Source organism: Muntiacus reevesi, chromosome 14 (genome assembly GCF_963930625.1).
Source record: "Muntiacus reevesi chromosome 14, mMunRee1.1, whole genome shotgun sequence".
In the NCBI taxonomy this organism is placed as follows: Eukaryota; Metazoa; Chordata; class Mammalia; order Artiodactyla; family Cervidae; genus Muntiacus; species Muntiacus reevesi.
The window spans coordinates 59,680,357-59,697,001 of record NC_089262.1 but is presented as its reverse complement, the minus strand read 5'-3'; the positions used below and the strand labels follow the sequence as shown (position 1 = coordinate 59,697,001).

At 37.6% G+C, this 16,645-nt stretch overlaps 1 protein-coding gene across 1 annotated transcript in view; it reads right to left on the bottom strand.

Annotated features, from left to right (window-relative positions):
• FCHO2 (FCH and mu domain containing endocytic adaptor 2) overlaps positions 1 to 16,645 on the bottom strand; it is a 129,054-nt gene that overhangs the window by 10,972 nt on the left and 101,437 nt on the right. The window contains exons 20-22 of the mRNA XM_065905781.1: positions 13,778 to 13,889; positions 9,997 to 10,152; positions 9,506 to 9,638 (exon numbers count right to left, since the gene is read on the bottom strand). Of these exons, the coding sequence (XP_065761853.1) occupies positions 9,506 to 9,638; positions 9,997 to 10,152; positions 13,778 to 13,889 (401 nt within the window). The remainder of the gene's footprint in view (positions 1 to 9,505; positions 9,639 to 9,996; positions 10,153 to 13,777; positions 13,890 to 16,645) is intronic.

Genomic DNA, 16,645 nt, shown 5'->3' with positions numbered 1-16,645 from the left:
TCACCCTAATACCAAAACCAGACAAAGATGCCACAAAAAAAGAAAACTACAGGCCAATATCACTGATGAAGATAGATGCAAAAATCCTTAACAAAATTCTAGCAAACAGAATCCAACAACATATTTAAAAGATCATACATCATGACCAAGTGGGCTTTATCCCAGGAATGCAAGGATTCTTTAACATCCGAAAATCAATCAATGTAATACACCACATTAACAAATTGAAAGATAAAAACTGTATGATTATCTCAATAGATGCAGAAAAAGCCTTTGACAAAATTCAACATCCATTTATGATAAAAACTCTCCAGAAAGCAGGAATAGAAGGCACACACCTCAACATAATAAAAGCTATATATGACAAACCCACAGCAAACATTATCCTCAATGGTGAAAAATTGAAAGCATTTCCCTTAAAGTCACGAACAAGACAAGGGTGCCCACTCTCATCACTACTATTCAACATAGTTTTGGAAGTGTTGGCCACAGCAATCAGAGCAGAAAAAGAAATAAAAGGAATTCAGATAGGAAAAGAAGAAGTAAAACTCTGTTTGCAGACGACATGATCATCTACATAGAAAACCCTAAACACTCTACCAGAAAATTACTAGAGCTAATCAATGAATACAGTAATGTTGCAGGATATAAAATTAACACACAGAAATCCCTTGCATTCCTATACATTAACAGTGAGAAAATAGAGAAATTAAGGAAACAATACCATTCACCATTGCAACAACAAGAATAAAATACTTAGGAGTATATCTACCTAAAGAAATGAAAGACCTATATATAGAAAACTATAAAACACTGATGAAAGAAATCAAAGAGGACACAAATAGATGGAGAAATATACCGTGTTCATGGATTGGAAGAATCAATGTTGTGAAAATGACTATACTATCCAAAGCAATCTATAGATTCAATGCAATCCCTATCAAGCTACCAATGGTATTTTTCACAGAACTAGTTACAAATAATTTCACAATTTGTATGGAAATACAATTCGAGGAAAAACCTTGAACAGCCAAAGCAATCTTGAGAAAGAAGAATGGAACTGGAAGAAATCAACCTGCCTGACTTCAGGCTCTACTACAAAGCCACAGTCATCAAGACAGTATGGTACTGGTACAAAGACAGAAATATAGATCAGTGGAACAGAATAGAAAGCCCAGAGATAAATCCACGTACCTATGGACACCTTATCTTCGACAAAGGAAGCAAGGATATACAATGGAAAAAAGACAGCTTCTTTAACAAGTGTGCTGGGAAAACTGGTCAACCACTTGTAAAAGAATGAAACTAGAACATTTTCTAACACCATACACAAAAATAAACTCAAAATGGATTAAAGATCTAAATGTAAGACCAGAAACTATAAAACTCCTAGAGGAGAACATAGGCAAAACACTCTCCAACATAAATCACAGCAGGATCCTCTATGACCCACCTCCCAGAATATTGGAAATAAAAGCAAAAATAAACAAATGGGACCTAATGAAACTTAAAAGCTTTTGCACAACAAAGGAAACTATAAGCAAGGTGAAAAGACAGCCTTCAGAATGGGAGAAAATAATAGCAAATGAAGAAACAGATAAAGGATTAATCTCAAAAATATACAAGCAACTCCTGAAGCTCAATTCCAGAAAAATAAATGACCCAATCAAAAAATGGGCCAAAGAACTAAACAGACATTTCTCCAAAGAAGACATACAGATGGCTAACAAACACATGAAAAGATACTCAACATCACTCATTATCAGAGAAATGCAAATCAAAACCACAATGAGGTACCATTACACGCCAGTCAGGATGGCTGCTATCCAAAAGTCTACAAGCAATAAATGTTGGATAGGGTGTAGAGAAAAGGGAACCCCCTTACACTGTTGGTGGGAATGCAAACTAGTACAGCCACTATGGAGAACAGTGTGGAGATTCCTTAAAAAACTGGAAATAGAACTGCCATATGACCCAGCAATCCCACTCTTGGGCATACACACCAAGGAATCCAGATCTGAAAGAGACATGTGCACCCCAATGTTCATCGCAGCACTGTTTATAATAGCCAGGACATCGAAGCAACCCAGGTGCCCATCAGCAGACAAATGGTTAAGGAAGCTGTGGTACATATACACAATGGAATATTACTCAGCTCATTAAAAAGAATTCATTTGAATCAGTTCTAATGAGATGGATGAATCTGGAGCCCATTATACAGAGTGAAGTAAGCCAGAAAGATAAAGACCAATACAGTATACTAATGCATATATATGGAATTTAAAAAGATGGTAACGATAACCCTATATGCAAAACAGAAAAAGAGACACCAGATGTACAGAACAGACTTTGGGACTCTGTGGGAGAAGGTGAGGGTGGGATGTTGAGAGAGAACAGCACTGAAACAAGTATACTATCAAGGGTGAAACAGATCGCCAGCCCAGGTGGGATGCATGAGACAAGTGCTCAGGGCTGGTGCACTGGGAAGACCCAGAGGGATGGGATGGGGAGGGAGGTGGGAGGGGGGATTGGGATGGGGAACACATGTAAATCCATGGCTGATTCATGTCAATGTATGGCAAAAACCACTACAATATTATAAAGTAATTAGCCTCCACCTAATAAAAATAAATGAAAACAAACAAACAAAATAAAGATTAAAAAAAAACAGACTGAAGTTAAAATTCTATCTCTGTTACTAACATTGTAGTTGTCATCTGTAAAATGGAGACAACAATAATGTTGTAGACATAAGAATTAAATAAAATAATGCATGAAATGCCTAAAAAAAATGTACTACTGAGCTGGTATGCTAATATTTTGCTGAGGATTTTGCATCTATATTCATCAGGGATATCAGCCTGTAATTTTTTCTTGTTCTGTCCTTATCTCGTTTTGGTATCAGGGTAATGCTGGTCTCATAAAATGAGTTTGGAAGTTTTTCCTCTTTTTCTGTATTTTTTTTTTTTTTTTGGAAGAGTTTGAGAACTTCAGTTCGGTCACTCAGTCATGTCCAACTCTTTTGAGACTGCAGCACACCATGGACACACATGGACTGCAGCACACCAGGCTTCCCTGTCCATCACCAACTCCCGGAACTTGCTCAAACTCATGTCCATCAAGTCAGTAATGCCATCCAACCATCTTATCTTCTGTTGTCCCGTTCTCCTCCTGCCTTCAATCTTTCCCAGGATCAGGGTGCTTTTTTTTTTTTCCAATGAGTCAGTTCTTCACATCAGGTGGCCAAAGTATTGGAGCTTTAGGATCAGTCCTTCCAACGAACACCCAGGACTGATCTCCTTGCAGTCCAACAGACTCTCAAGAGTCTTCTCCAACACCACAGTTCAAAAGCATCAATTCTTCGATGCTCAGCTTTCTTTATAGTCCGACTCTCATATCCATACATGACCACTGGAAAAACCACAGCCTTGACTAGACGGACCTTTGTTGGCAAAGTAATGTCTCTATTTTTTAATATGCTGTCTAGGTTGGCCAGAACTTTTCTTCCAAAGAGCAAGTGTCTTTTAATTTCATGGCTGCAATCACCATCTGCAGTGATTTTGGACCCCCCAAAATAGTCTCTGTTTCCACTGTTTCCCATCTATTTGCCAGGAAGTGATGCGACCAGCTGCCATAATCTTAGTTTTCTGGATGCTGAGTTTTAAGCCAACTTTTCCACTCTCCTCTTTCATTTTCAACAAGCGGCTCTTTAGTTGTTCTTCATTTTCTGCCATAAGGGTGGTGTCATCTGCACATCTGAGGTTATTGATATTTCTCCTGGCAATCTTGATTCCAGCTTGTGCTTCATCCAGCTTGGCATTTTGCATGATGTGCTCTGCATATAAGTTAAATAAGCAGGATGACAATATACAGCCTTGACATACTCCTTTCCCTATTTGGTACCAGTCTGTTGTTCCATGTCCAGTTCTAATCATTGCTTCTAGACCTGCATACAGATTTCTCAGGAGGCAGGTAAGGTGGCCTGGTATTCCCATCTCTTGAAGAATTTTCCACAGTTTCTTGTGATTCACACAGTCAGAGGCTTTGGTGGTGTCAATAAAGCAGAAGTACATGTTTTTTGGAACTGTCTTGCTTTTTCAATGATCCAATGGATGTTGGCAATTTGATCTGGTTCCTCTACTGCTACTGCTAAGTCACTTCAGTCATGTCCGACTCTGTGCGACCCCATCCCTGGGATTCTCCAGGCAAGAACACTGGAGTGGGTTGCCATTTCCTTCTCCAATGCATAAAAGTGAAAAGTGAAAGTGAAGTCGCTCAGTCATGTCCGACTCTTCATGACCCCATGGACTGCAGCCTACCAGTTCCTCTGCCTCCTTCTAAATCCAGCTTGAACATCTGAAAGTTCACAGTTCATGAACTTTGAAGCTTGGCTTAGACAATTTTGACTGTTACTTTACTAGCGTGTGAGATGCATGCAACTGTGTGGTAGTTTGAGCATTCTTTGGCATTGCCTTTCTTTGGGACTGGAATGAAAACTGACCTTTTCCAGTCCTGTGGCCGCTGCTGAGTTTTCCAAATTTGCTGGCATATTGAGTGCAGCACTTTCACAGCATCATCTTTTAGGATTTGAAATAGCTCAACTGGAATTCCATCACCTTCACCAGCTTTGTTCGTGTGATGATTCCTAAGGCCTACTTGACTTCACATTCCAGGATGTCTGGTTCTAGGTGAGTGATCACACCATCATGATTATCTGGGTCTTGAAGATCTTTTTTGTACAGTTTTCTGTGTATTCTTGCCATCTCTTCTTAATATCTTCTGCTTGTTAAGTCCCTACCATTTCTGTCCTTTATTGAGACCACCTTTGCAATGAAATGTTCCCTTGGTATCTCTAATTATCTTTAAGAGATCTCTAGTCTTTCCCATTCTATTGTTTTCCTCTATTTCTTTGCATTGATCACTGAGGAAGGCTTTCTTCTCTCTCCTTGCTATTCTTTGGAACTCTGCATTCAAATGGGTATATCTTTCCTTTTCTCCTTTGTCTTTAGCTTCTCTTCTTTTCTCAGCTACTTGTAAAGCCTCCTCAGACAACCATTTTGCCATTTTGCATTTCTTTTTCTTGGGGATGGTCTTGTTCATGCCTCCTGTACAATGTCCATAGTTCTTCAGGCACTTTGTCTATCAGATCTAATCCCTGGCATCTATTTGGAATCAGTTTGAGAATAACTGGTATTAATTCTTTTAATGCTTGGCAGAATCTGGCAGTGAAACTATATGGTTCTGGACTTTTGTTTGTTGGGAGGGTTCCGATTATGGATTCACATCTCCTTACTAGGAAGTGATCTATTCATATTTCTACTTTATGATTCAGTATTGAAAAGCTGGTTGGATATTCCTATCAATTTATCTATTTCTTATAGGTTGTTCAATTTGTTGACATATAATTGTTCATAGTAGTCTCTTGTGATTCTCTGTATTTCAGTGGTACTGGTTGTAACAACTCCTCCTTTGTTTCTGATTGTATTTGAGCGCTTTTTTCCTGGTGAGTTTAGATAAAAGTTTGTCATTTTTGTATATCTTTTCAAAGAACCAGCTCTTAGTTTCACTGATCTTTTTTCTTAGTCTCTATTTCTGCTCTGAACTTTGTTATTACCTTCCTTCTACCAACTTTGGGCTCTGTTTGCTTTTTTTCCTACTTGCTTGAGGTATAAAGTTAAGCTGTCTGAGATTAGTCTTTCTTCTTAAGGTAGGCAAGTATCACTTTGAACTTCACTCTAAGAAATGCTTCTGCTGCATCCCATTAATTTTGGTATATTGTATTTTCATTTGTTTCAAGGTATTTTTTTACTTCTCCTGTGATTTCTTTGTTGACCTATTGGTTACTCAGTAGCATGCTGTTTAATCTGTACATATATGTGAATTTTTTAGTCTTCTTGTAACCAATTTCTAGTTTCATACTGCTGTGGTCCAAAAAGAGATGCCTGATATGACTCCAATATTAAATTTATTATGACTTGTTTTTCAACCTAATGTATGATCCTGGACAAGGTTCCATATGCAGTTGAGAAGAATATGTATTCTGCTGCTTTTGGATGGAATGTTTTCTAATTATCTGTTAAGTCTATCTAGTCTAATGTGCCAGAGGAGCCTGGTAGGCTACAGTCCATGCGATTGCAGAGTCAGACACGACTAACTGACCAACATTAATACTTTACATGTAACAACCTATGTAATAGTCTGCTTTAAGTTGCAAACAACTTACATTTGAATACTTTCCAAAGTTCTACATTTTTACTTCTCCCAATTTTGTTTTTCACGTCACATTTTACATCTTTTTATCTTGTGAATCCCTTCACTAATTATTGTAGTTATTATTTTTTACTACTTTTTGTCTTTTATCCTTCATATTACCTATATACGATTAATCCACCGCTACTTTGTATTTATCTTTACCAGTAAGATTTGTATTTTCATACTTTTGTTACTAATTAGCACCCTTTTCAGCTTAAGAAGTTCCTTTAACATTTCTTGTAAGGCCAGTTTATTAGTGATGAACTCCTTTAAATTTTGCTTGTCTAGGAAACTCTTTTATGTTTCCTTCAATTCTGAGCAATAACTTTGCCACGTAGAGAATTCTTGGTTAAAAACTTACTTTGAATATATCCCTCTGGCCTGCTAAGTTTCTGCTGATGGTCTTAGGAGAGTTCCCTTGGTTTTTTCCATTACTGCTTTTAAAATTCTTTAAACTTTCAACATTTTAATAATTTGTCTTAGTGTGAGTCTCTCTGGGTTTCCTGGATCTAATGTCTGTTTCCCTCCCCAGGTTAGGGAAGTTCTCAGCTATTATTTCTTTAGTAAGTTTTCAGACCCTTTATTCTCCTTCTGGAACTCCCAAAATGTGAATGTTAGTTTGCTTGATGTTGTCCAATAAGCTATGTCCACTTCTTAAAGCTCTTTTTTTGTTTCTGCTGTTCCGATTAAGGTGAGTTTCACTGCCCTGTCTTTGCATTCACTTGTCTTTTCTTTGCTTCATGTAGTTTGCTTCAGGTAGTGTCCCTCCAGTACATATTTCAAATCAGTTACTGTATTCTTCAGTTCAGTGACTTCTATTTGTTACTTTCATTTGTTTTCTATTTTTTTTGTTGAAATTCTCACTGTGCTTATCCATTCTTCTCCCAAGTGAGGTGAGCATTTTATTACCACTACTTAGAACTCTTTATCAGGTAAATTACTTACCTCTGTTTCATCAAGGTTTTTTCCCTAAGTTTTTATCTTATTCTTCTGTTTGGAATATATTCCTGTTTCCTCATTTTACTTGATTTTCTGTGCTTCTTTGCATTAGGTGAAATAGCCATCCCTTCCAGTCTTGAATGACTAACCTCTTGTAGGAGATGAACCTTATTGTTCAACCTTGCCTTAGCTCTTGGTTGCCTCTCAAACCTTGGTGACTGTCCAAGCAGCCTATTTTATATTTACTAGCTCCTGGTGATCAAGGGTGTGCCCAGACCTGTCAGTGTTCCAAAGCAGGAAATCTGCCAGCATGTAGATTCAGACTGATTAGGAAGCTAAGACCCTCAGGCAACCGCTTTGAAAGTAGGGAAACAGATATAGTCCTGTGGGACTGAACACAAGGGTCAGCCTTGCTGGCCACCCGATCAGGTGATCTGGAGATGTCCCCTGGTTGACAGTCATAAAAATCAGGGCTCTGGACGAGTGTATAAGTTTCTTTCTGGGAGAAACTGGCGAGCTGGGGTGAGGCAGAGGAGTGAACTGACTGCATCCCCAAGCCTATGTTCTCCGAGAAACATACCTGCAGACTCCTAGATGTGCGTCAAATCTGAAGCCTGTCCCTTGGGCTGCTGTTCCAGGCCAAGCAAATGAAGTCTTTTAGAGAAAGACTACAGGGGTTTTTCAGTCTGCTTTCTGTGCATTACCCTGGTGGCAACAGCCTGCCAAGAACTGTCTCACTAACTGTTACAGTCCTGTGGGACTCAGAATTATAAGCCACCCTGGACTCCAGAGCCAGGAGAACAAGGGGTGTCCCCTGGGCTGCAGCTGCAAAACCTGGGGCACCAGACATCTATAAAAATTCCCCTCTAGTAGATACCAGTGTTGCAGAAGACAGCACAAAGATGACACCCACCAAGGAAAGGTGGGGGGGAGTCTTAAATAAAAAAGATAGCACCTGCCAGCCTTAGCATGAGAGAGGGAGATACCACTGGTTGGAGGATAAAGTGGCACCCACCACGAGAAAAAGTCTATAGTAAAAATAAACATAAAGTGGTACCTGTTTGCTTCAGCAAAGTAGAGGGAGAGAACAAAAGAGGTGCCCGTCAGCACCTCATTCCCTGTAGAGTGTTCACCTCATGCCCTGGCCCTTCAAACTGACACTTTAAGATCAATTTAAGCAAATAAATCTCCTTCACTAGGTCGCTTGTATGCTAGAACCTAGAGTGCATAAGTCTGCATGCAAGCCCTTTAAAGCTGGTTCTCAGGTCCCTGCAGCCCTTGGTTCCTGTGGATGTGAGCTCCATTGGTTTTCAAAGCCGGATGTTTCAGGGACTTGTCTATCAAGTGCAGGTCTCAGAGGCTGGGGTGTCTGTGCTGGTTACAAACCGTTTGTTCCTCAGAAAGAAGCTCCAGGTTTCTGAGTTCCATCCAGGTAATAAATAGGCTGCCTTGCTGGGGTTGAGGCCTGTGGTGAAGCTGGATCTTAGCCTCTCCTACTTGCCTCAATGTGGTCCTTTTCTTATGTGCTCATGTGAAGAAGCCATTTAGCTATCTTTCAGTCTCTTTAAGAGGGAACATTCCACATGCAGCTATAGATGTGGTGTGTCCCTGGGAGAAAGTAAGTTCAGGATCTTCCTGTGTTACCACCTTGGACACTGTTTCCAGCTCTAATTAGTTTTTTTTTTGATGTGAATATTTTTCTCCATTAGTTTCCCTAAATGGTTGTTTGAAAGCTATTAATTTTTAATATTAATTTCTTTTTTTTTTTTGCTCACCGAGGTAATATTAATTTCTTAAATAACCACTTTGCTAAATTCTCCTACATCACTTTTTAAGTCAATTCTCTTGAGATATATTGATATCAATATATCTCTTGATATATTCAGAAATATATCACCTGTACTAATAACTTTGGTTCTCTCCCATATTTATCACCAATTACTTAATTCTCTTGTCTAACTACACTAACAGATCTAGAAAAATCTTACATACTAATAGGAATAATAGGTATCTTTGCCATTTCTTTCAATGCTTTAGGTATTTCATTATTAAGATATGCTAGTCTTTTCGGGTGAAGGACATATTCATGTATTTATATTTACTCAGTATTATAATTGGTAATAGGTGGTGAATTTGATCAAACTGGTCAAAATCTCAATAAGCTTATTAAAAGATTTTAAAATTTTGAAATATCTTTGCATTGCTCAAATGAACTTCATTTTGGCCGTGACATGTTATTTAATGATATGCAAGATTCTATTTGCTAATATTTTAATTGGATATTAAAGTATTTTAATGTTAATGATATACTTACCTGATACTTTAATACATCTACATTATAGTAAGAAGCAGCTGGATTTTGCTCTGATAGCTTCTTGAGGTAGACAGTAACAGCTTGCATGTTCATCCAGAAATCTTTTGTATTAGAATCACACTGTGACGGATCACTGTATGTATAAGAAATATTTTCATTATTTTATTTGTCTTTATTCTCTGCCTCTCTGTAGTAATTTGGTGACTTGGGAAAGACTAGTAGAAATGAACCAAAAGATAGGATAGAAAAAATTAAAGTTAGGGGATAAAGAATGGTACAGAGTAGGAGGCTGCCTAAAAGATGAGAAGCTGTACAGCAGAGAAGAATTTAACAATAACTATTACCACCACCAGCACACATAAGACAAAGACAGCAAAAGCCTTATTAATCATAATAATTTTGGTACTGTCTTCAAACTATTATTGCTTCAAAGAAGAAAGAAAAAATCTCTTAAAAAAGGAATTTCACCTTCAAAACAGAAGTATACAAACCTGAACACAAGTTGTGCATTTGGAAGAATTTGTTCTAGTCTGCTGATATTTTTCACCCTGAAGCAGAGCACAGCTGGAGATGGATTACTGGTGAAGACTTTAATAACTCCACTTGGAAACGATATTGTCATGTCACCAGTGATTTTCACAATACACCTGAAAGTGGAGATTGTGAAAAATTTAAACAGTTTATAAATAAGGCATTTAAATCTCCATTTAAAGCATATTTAATTTAAAAGGGGCTTTATTTATATATATATAGCATTTTATCATAATTATGGATGAATCATTTCTTAATAAAAAATGATTAACTGTGAAATGATGTATTCACCTAACACCAGTCTTTCCTAGAATTAAATTCCAAACACAAATGGAAGCACACTGATAATGCTTGCTCAAACCATCCCCTGGCGGTCTCATAAGGCCACTGCTTCCCTGGTAACACTATCTCCAGCTGTAGCTATTTTCCCCTCCAAACCCTACAAAGTGCTGGGACTGATGGTGGCAGTGGTAGGTGCCTTGCTTCTTACAACTATATATGCTTTCTTCCTTCTGAAAAACGTTCTTTTGAAAGAAGAACCACCTTCTTTTGAAAATTCAAACCATCAGATTATACTACTATCACAACCCTTCAAATCATTTTCAACATTTCATTTCCTAAAAATTTCAGCTCCTGACCCACTGTCAATCTGTCACTGTACCACTACTCCTATCATAAATTTTTAGTGATTTCAATATCCACACAGATAATCCTCTCAATACTTTGGTCACCTAGTTCTTCAGTCCCTTACCCTCTATGATCCTGCCTTCCAGCCTACCTCAGCCACACTTCAGCCCCTCTATTATCTGTCTGACTCCCCACTGATCAGTTAGTGGGGAGTCACTTCCTACGTTTCTAAATCATTCCGTCTAGTACTGCATCTCCAACATCATCAAAAATCTCTATAATCCATGTTCCTTCTAGCTTTTCCACTAATCTTCACTCTTCCTTCCCTTCATATCCTCAGTTTCCCTTCACTGAGACTCCATGGTCCATCATTACGCATACTCCTTGCATAACCCACCCCTTGGTTCTCTCTCACTTGACTATGCTTGCTTGGCAAAAGTCTTAACTGAATCCTGCTCCTCACCCCCTTCTATATGGCTGAACGTGACTAGAGAAAAACATATAACTATTCAGCCAGAACTCTCAATTGGAACCCCCTTAGTATTGGTATAGGATATTCGACTACATTCATATTTTCTTTCTCCTTTAACCTGTAAAATATAACCCCCTCCACCTGCAGTCAATGACTTTCCTTTAAATTTTACGAAGAAAATAAAATGAGAAAAGAACTTCCTCATAGTCTCACTGCTAAAATCCTAAATCTCCCTTAGGCTGAAGCCATCTAAACCTTCTGCCTTCCCTTCTATTTCAACAAATAAGTCTATGCACCTAAGGTTAATCCTGTCACTTCTGTCCTGTAGCACACCTCATACTGAAGAATTTCACTCCCTGCAGGTTCAATTTTTCCCATAAATATTAGATTTTTCCCACATGCATACTGAAATGCCTATTATCTTTAAAAAACACAAAAACTAAAATTAATAAAAGCCTCCTCTGATTTCTCTCCTGCTACCGCCCACTTTCTCTGCTTCTACTTAGAGCAAACTATCCTAAAAGAACTGCCTAACATTTGCTCTCTCTGAATACAGCTGTCTGTATGTGCATCATCTCACGCTCCTGAGTTTCCCTGAAGCAGGCTTTCATCTCCACCAGTCTACTAGAGCTGCTCTTGTGAAGGTCATTAATGACCTCTATAATGTCAATGATCGATTTTTCTTGACCTGACACCTGCTTTCATGAAAGAGTTTATTCACAGTTTCTGGGACACTGCTCTATTGGTTCTCTCCTCACCTCTCATATTGCTTACTGTCCCAAACTCCACTGCTGATCATTCTTAGCTTTCTGTTTTTAAACACTGGGGGTCGGGGAGAGGGCAGGACTTAAGTTCTCATCAGATCTCTTCTTTACATCCTATTGCCCCAGTTTAAAGTGGCATGTACAAACTAATAACTTCCAAATACTTTCTCTCTAATCTGAACCTATCTCCCTAACTCCAGAATCATGCATTCAACTATCATCAACATCTCCACTAAGCTGTCTTAATAAGTACTTCAAATTTAGCAACCTACACCCTCAACAATCTTGACAACTCTTCTTTTCAAAATATACTCAAAACTCCCATTACTACTCACCATCTCCTCTGCTAATACCCTTATACAAATAACCATCATCTCTCACCTGGACTCCACTGGTTAACCCTTTCTCTCTGCATCTACTCTGACTCCTTCTAGTTTATTCTCCATACAGCAGGCAGAGCGCTACTTTGAAAATAGAGGTTAGTAACTTGTCACTTCTCTACTCAAAAGTCTCGACTTGCTTCCCACCTCACCCAGAATGAATTGCAACCTCGCTATCAGGGTCTACAACACCCAGCTTGGTCTGTCCCGTCTGTGGACTTATTGTGACGACCCTCCTCTTTGTTTACGTCGACTCAGTGACATGGTTCTCTCTCTGCTGTTTCCTGAATATTTCAAGTGTGCTTCTACCCGAGTCCCTTACACCTCCTAGAATGCTTTTCACTCAAGTTATGTGCATGGCTTGCTCTTCCCTCAATGTCTTTCACACATCTACTTAAATCAACCTCAAAAAGGTTTTCTCTGATCATTTTATCTAAAATAGTAGCTGACTGTTGTTAACTGTTTATCCCCTTAACCTGGTTTATTTTTCTTCATAGCATATTATCAATACCTCTACTTTTCATAAGTAACATTATTCATTCAAAACATTCATTCATAAAATATTTGAGCACTTACCATATGTAAGACTCTGTTTTAAGTGCTGAGGATACTTTAGTAAACAAAAATTCTTCTCCACAGAGCTTACATTATCTCAAGAGAAAACTAATAAACTTTCTTTCAGAACAATGAAAACTTATAATAGTCTTACACATATTTAGCACTAAAATATTTAATGAATGAATGTTATACATGAAAAATAAATAAGAGTGATCATTTACCCAAAGATCATTTTCTTAAAAGAGGTTAAACTAATCCTTCAAGAGTCTGCTGTAAATAAATATACACTGTAGGTCTCTCTTGCAAAAAGCACACTTTCACCAAAGATATACATTAGGTGAAGATTCAGAGTTCTATCCCCATCTAGGTCAGCTGCTACAATCCTGTTCTGCTTCTGCTGCTGATAAGTCGCTTCAGTCGTGTCCAACTCTGTGTGACCCCATAGACGGCAGCCCACCAGGCTCCCCTGTCCCTGGGATTCTCCAGGCAAGAACACTGGAGTAGGTTGTCATTTCCTTCTCCAATGCATGAAAGTGAAGTCACTCAGTTGTGTCCGACTCTTCGTGACCCCATGGACTGCAGCCTACCAGGCTCCTCCACCCATGGGATTTTCCAGGCAAGAGTATTGGAGTGGGGTGCTATTGCCTTCTCCGACAATCCTGTTCTACAGATGTGTTAAACAACAGATGTGTCACACTGGTCATAAAACCTGGCCAAAAAGGTAAATAAACTAGAAAAAAGCCAACATTATTGATTATAGTGGTTTCTTACATCTGAAAGACAATCTCTAAATGACTATATTTGGTAGCAAAAAGCAAGTAAACAAGTAACAGAAAACCCTAGCCTACAGAGAATTAAAAGATAACTCTCAAAATTTACCACCAAGTCCCCTGTCCCCTGCACACACACACACACACACACACATGTTTTAAAAACTAACTTGGTGGGATCTGCCCCTTTAAAGTAGGCATTAACAGACTCTGTGAGGGCAATTGCCACGGGCAGGGTGTCTTGATTTCCAAGGCTGACAGGACTGGGACCTCGTGACACACCTAGAATAAACACAAGTCATCTGTTAAGCCTATAGAAAGATATTTATTGAATACCAAGACAGAGTGGAGTCAAAATGTTAGCTTGTCACAATTACCTCTATTGCTGGTTTCAAAGATGCCCCAAGTATAAATCTGGTTAAAAAACAGAGTATGAAACAAACTGGACAAATAAAAAGTCAGGAAAACATGTCACAGTTTTAATGGAATGACACAGAAGGGTTGGGTTAAGGAATGTCAGAGGGGAAAAAGCTCTTCACATGAAGAGCTGAAGTCACTAAAATATGGCTTCAAAACCATTCAGATATTAAATTCTCTCCAGTTCTACCCACATATATAACGTAATTAAACTGGATTTTTCTACTTAAGGGATCTCTATCCATTAGGTACTTCTGAATGAGCAATGTAATGTGATCATTTACTTATCATTGTGTCTGTATATGTGTGTGTGTGTGTTGTGTGTGTGTGCATGTGTGCACACGCTCAGTCATGTCTGACACTTTGCGACCCTATGAATTATAGCCTGACAGGATCCTCTGTCCATGGGATTTTCCAGGCAGGAACACTGGAGTGGGTTGCTGTAATTCTCTTTTACCTCTTCTTTGTCTAATGCTTGTACTGTATTCCCATATTATCCTTCCTTGAAATATGACTAATAACATCATTTGGGTGTAACATTCCTGACATAAAGTTCACTTAGTAAGATATCTTTAGAGACAAATCATACATGTTTTAAAAGCATAACAAAATGTAAACAATGCATGTGTATTTTAAAAACCTATACAAAGTATCTGGTTTTACTTCATGACAGAAAAATCCCTTCAAATAGTGCACTGCCTTTTTTTTTTTCTTTCCAAATGTACTCTTCTCATTTATGCCTTACCATTATTGTTACTGACTGGAAAGTGGAACATTTCTTTTAACACATAATTTATGATGCAATTTTATAGAAATAAATCAATAATTATTCATTGTTAAAGAAAAAAATAACCTAGATCAACACGTAACTCTGAAATCTAAATGTACGTTTTTGATATGTAAACACTATACAATGTTCACATCCACCAGGTATTTTTATTTCAATGTGAGTTACTTCGTGATACCTAGAATATTATTTCTGACAAAAATCAGTTTTCTTTGCCTTGCAACTAAATTTAGTATACTACAAACAATGAGAAAGAGCTTTTGTTACCTTTAGAGGACAGGAAGATTTTATAATGTTAAAGATTTTGACAAATTATGATTTACAAGGTTCTTTATAATTTAAAAAAAAATGGCTCAGTGATTAAAAATACACAGAAACAGGAACTGCTGTTTCTAGGTCACTGGGAAAGTAAATCCTCTCTAACAAGACAACTTAAAATTTCATACAAAAATAAACTCAATAATAAAATGTATTCACAAAATCACAACAGCTACTATTTACTAAGCACTAATATATGCCAGACACTTTGCCAAAGAGGAATGGAAGAAATGGTGCCTTTTTGAACCACAGTAGTTTTTTTGCAAATCAGAAACATACTTTGTGGGTGATAGGCTGAGTGATGAAAAGACATGAAAATGTGTCTGAAGAAGTGTTTATGACCCAGAGAGGACATGGAGGACCTTTAATTTTATCCTTCTGGCACTAAAAGCCACTGAAAATGTTTAAAAGAAACATGATTATGTTTTTCATTCTGCAAGATCACTGAACACAGTGAATCCTGGATTGAAGATACAAATGACTTGACAGGGATTCAAGATGAGGTGAGAGATAATTAAATGAAGGGCTTGATCAAGAGGCAGTAGTTTCTAGGATATGTGATTACAACTATGCAAACACACATTCATGCAGTGGGAAAATTTCACTGTAAATCTAAATTAGTTCAATTTTTTAAAAAATATATTTTTCTAAACTAGAGAGTCACTAGAAATTCAGGAAAGCATATTTTCAGAGAAAGAGGAAGGCAACAGTAATCTTTTATTAGAGAAAATTATATTTTCCTAAATATGAAATTAATCTTTTCCCTTAAATAATCTACAAATACTGTGAGTATTTACACACAGTCAGGGTAACATTAATGTCTGCTACTGCTCTGACATTAAAAATCAAAAGAACCTACAGTTATTCTTTTCAATTATCCAATTTGGGCATATAAAATGACAGTTCTTGAAATAGTTTCCCCATAAATTGTAAAGCCTGTTACTGAAATACTGGTGAGAAGGAAAAAGTATTGGAGAGTTAGGGAAAAAACTCAAAATCTACTTAACATTTCTGCATATCCTCCATTTTCCATTTTTGTTTCCAAGACCATACTGCATATGCATACTTAAAACATTTGACACAGGAAATATGTACTTAAGTCCCTAAAAAGTCTAAATGTGTACTGTATTATTCAGAATAACTCATTGTATAGAAATAATTCCTTGGATATTCTTTTTAAGGATAATATGCATTCTGACTTAATTGTTGCATATTTAAACACTGTATGTGTTTTGAAAATGCACACAGAGAAAGCTGAAATAAAGAGTACCTACCTTTGTAACAATCAATGAGTATATTTTTGTGGAATTCCTTTCAGCTCAGGCGTGAAAAACAGGTGCTTACCCCCTACTACTTCTTGCCTCCGTGCCTCTAACTTCAGCTCACTGTATGAGTGGTTTTTGTATGACAGCCTTTGCTTTGGATGTCTTTATAATACAGTTTTCTTTACACTCATATATTCTTTCTGGTTCTTTCCTGATCAGTTTTTCTCTGCTTCTGTTAGCTCCAGAGGTAA